The sequence below is a fragment of the Camelina sativa genome, chromosome 5 (assembly GCF_030686135.1).
Source record: "Camelina sativa cultivar CO46 ecotype springtype chromosome 5, ASM3068613v1".
NCBI lineage: Eukaryota > Viridiplantae > Streptophyta > Magnoliopsida > Brassicales > Brassicaceae > Camelina > Camelina sativa.
This window is the reverse complement of record NC_141884.1, coordinates 12,473,882-12,477,385: the sequence shown is the minus strand read 5'-3', so window position 1 is coordinate 12,477,385 and position 3,504 is coordinate 12,473,882. Positions and strand designations below refer to the sequence as shown.

The 3,504-nt window shown below is 41.6% G+C and overlaps 1 protein-coding gene across 1 annotated transcript; it reads left to right on the top strand.

Annotated features, from left to right (window-relative positions):
- The first annotated feature begins 2,321 nt into the window (after positions 1-2,321).
- LOC147943650 (uncharacterized) lies at positions 2,322-3,203 on the top strand. The gene is made up of 3 exons (XM_087512309.1): positions 2,322-2,596; positions 2,705-2,927; positions 3,021-3,203. The coding sequence occupies exons 1-3, from the start codon at positions 2,322-2,324 to the stop codon at positions 3,201-3,203; spliced, it is 681 nt and encodes a 226-aa protein (XP_087368435.1).
- The last annotated feature ends 301 nt before the right edge of the window (positions 3,204-3,504 follow it).

The window sequence follows — 3,504 nt, the reverse complement described above, 5'->3', positions numbered from 1 at the left end:
TTAGGATTGATACCTCTTGTACTGCAATAGCATAAGGGGAATTGAAACACCCATCCATCATTCCATTCATATCTCACCATTGCATCATCATCATCATTCACCACACAAATAATCTTGTTTCAATTTGGCACCAGTGCCACTCGACCGAGTGCACCACCGAGCCCTACACAAATGATTGGTCCAAACTAAAGGCACCAAAAGTAGAGCTCAAACCTCTCCCATCTGGGCTAAGGTACGTTTTTCTAGGTAAGAACTCTACCTATCCTGTGATAGTAAATGCTAAGTTGAGTGAAAATGAACTTGAATTGCTAGTTGTAGAGCTAAGGAAGTATAGGAAAGCAATTGGTTATACCTTGGATGACATTCAAGGCCTTTCACCTAGTCTTTGCATGCATAGGATCCATCTTGAAAATGAATCCTACTCTAGTATTGAACTTCAAAGAAGATTAAACCCCAACCTAAAGGAAGTAGTTAAAAAAGAAATCCTTAAGTTGCTTTATGCTGGTGTAATCTATCCTATCTCTGATAGTACTTGGGTTTCACCAGTTCATTGTGTTCCAAAAAAAGGAGGAATAATTGTGGTAAAGAATGATCAAGATGAATTAATTCCCACTAGGACCATTACATGGCATAGAATGTGTATTGACTATAGGAAGCTTAATTCAGCCACTAGGAAAGATCATTTCCCCCTTCCTTTCATTGATCAAATGTTGGAAAGATTAGCTAATCACACTCACTACTGTTTCTTGGATGGATATTCTGGATTTTTCCAAATTCCTATTCATCCCAATGATCAAAAGAAGACAACATTCACATGTCCATATGGTACTTTTGCTTATAGAAGGATGCCATTTGGATTATGTAATGCTCCAGCAACTTTTCAAAGATGCATGATGTCTATCTTCTCTGATCTAATTGAGGATGTTGTGGAAGTTTTTATGGATGACTTCTCTGTCTATGGAGACTCCTTTCCTTCTTGTCTTGCTAATTTATGCAGGGTCTTAAAGAGATGTGAGGAGACAAATCTTGTTTTGAACTGGGAAAAGTGTCACTTCATGGTTGAAGAAGGGATAGTTCTTGGCCATAAGATTTCAGAAAAGGGGATTGAGGTTGATAAGGCAAAGATTGAAGTCATGGTTCAACTCCAACCACCAAAAACAGTCAAGGATATAAGAAGCTTTCTTGGGCATGCTGGGTTTTATAGGAGGTTCATCAAGGATTTCTCAAAGATAGCTAGGCCATTGACAAGGTTGCTATGTAAGGAGACTGAGTTCAACTTTGATGAGGATTGCTTGAAGGCTTTCAAGGAGATCAAAGCTGCTTTGATTTCAGCTCCAATAGTCCAAGCTCCAAACTGGGATCTTCCATTTGAGATTATGTGTGATGCTTCAGACTTTGCAGTAGGAGCAGTCCTAGGTCAGAAAAAAGATAAGAGGCTGCATGTGATTCACTATGCAAGTAGAACCTTGGATGAAACTCAAGGGAGATATTCAACAACAGAGAAAGAGCTCTTAGCAGTGGTATTTGCCTTTGAAAAGTTCAGAAGCTACTTAGTAGGGTCCAAGGTGATTGTGTACACTGATCATGCTGCTTTGAGGCACATCTACTCAAAGAAGGATACAAAACCAAGGTTGTTAAGATGGATTTTGCTTCTCCAAGAGTTTGACATGGAAATAGTTGATAAAAAGGGGATAGAGAATGGAATGGCTGATCACTTGTCTAGAATGAGGATAGAAGAGGAGATTCCAATTGATGATTCAATGCCTGAGGAAAAATTGATGCTGATTGGGTCAACACGGCTCCCAACTCGACCTCCCACTCGGACAGGCACTCGGCCGAGTATGTTTGGGTGCCCGATCGAGCAGGACGAAATGGAGGAGTGGATGGCACTTGAGAGTGAGGATCTGCCTTGGTATGCTGATATAGTTAATTACAAGGTGTGTGAAGAAGTCCCAGCAGACATGGACTCCTATAGGAAGAAGAAACTCCTCAAGGACATCAATGGATACTATTGGGATGAACCTTACTTATACAAGAAGGGATCAGATGGATTGTTTAGGAGGTGCATAGCAGAGAATGAAGTTGAAGGAGTGTTAGGACATTGCCATGGTTCTGCTTATGGAGGCCATTTTGCAACTTTCAAGACAGCCCAAAAGGTCTTACAAGCTGGTCTATGGTGGCCTACATTGTTCAAAGACACTCACAAGTTCATCACAAAATGTGATGCTTGCCAAAGGATGGGGAATATCACAAGAAGGAATGAGATGCCTCAAAATCCAATTCTTGAAGTTGAGATATTTGATGTGTGGGGGATTGATTTCATGGGACCCTTTAATCCACCTTCAAATGGGAATGCCTACATCTTGGTAGCAGTGGACTATGTCTCCAAGTGGGTGGAAGCCATTGCTAGTCCCACTAATGATCACAAGGTAGTTCTCAAGCTTTTCAAGAACATAATCTTTCCAAGGTATGGAATCCCAAGAGTTGTGATAAGTGATGGAGGATCACACTTCATCAATAAGATCTTTGAAGGAATGCTAAGGAAGTATGGAGTTAAGCATAAGGTGTCTACAGCCTATCACCCTCAGACAAGTGGGCAAGTTGAGGTGTCAAACAAACAGATCAAGGCCATTCTATCAAGAATAGTAGGAGCAACAAGAAAGGATTGGTCTAGTAAACTTGATGAGACACTTTGGGCTTATAGAACAGCTTTTAAAACTCCTATAGGAAGAACCCCATTCCAGCTTGTGTATGGAAAGTCTTGTCACCTTCCAGTTGAAGTTGAGTACAAGGCTCTATGGGCAATCAAACTCCTGAACTTGGATCTTGAGACAGCCCAAGCTAAGAGAAGCCTTGATCTGCATGAACTTGAGGAGATAAGATTGGAAGCTTATGAGAACTCCAAAATCTACAAGGAGAGGACTAAGGCCTTCCATGATAAGAAGATTCTCATCAAGGACCTTAAACCTGGAGACCAAGCTTTGCTTTACAATTCAAAACTCAAGTTATTCCCTGGGAAGTTGAAAAGTAGATGGGGAGGTCCTTTTGAGATAAAAGAGGTTTTGCCTTATGGAGCTGTCACACTTCTAAACAAGGATGGTAGTGAGTTCACAGTCAATGGTCAGAGGGTTAAGAAGTATTCAGGAGAGAAAAAGACACATGAGAAGTGCTCAATGCTTCTCAAAGATGCCCCTCAAGCCTGAAGAACCATAGAAGTCAAGCTTAGTGACTCTAAACAAGCTCACTAGGGAGGAAGTCCCTAAGGTATCTCTGTATATATTGCCTAGAATTTTGGTATTTTGATTTTTGCTTTAGTATTTTCATGGTTAGGCACGCTAGGGAGTCTGAATAGAAGAGGAAGGCTCAGGATTTGGAGACCCGCGGTCCAGCTCGACCCCCCCACTCAGACAGGTATTCGACCATGTCAAGATCGATCGGAGTCATCGAGCTGCCCCAAAGTCCTTCTCCAAGCCACCAGCCTGACCCCAACTACTCCTATGGCAG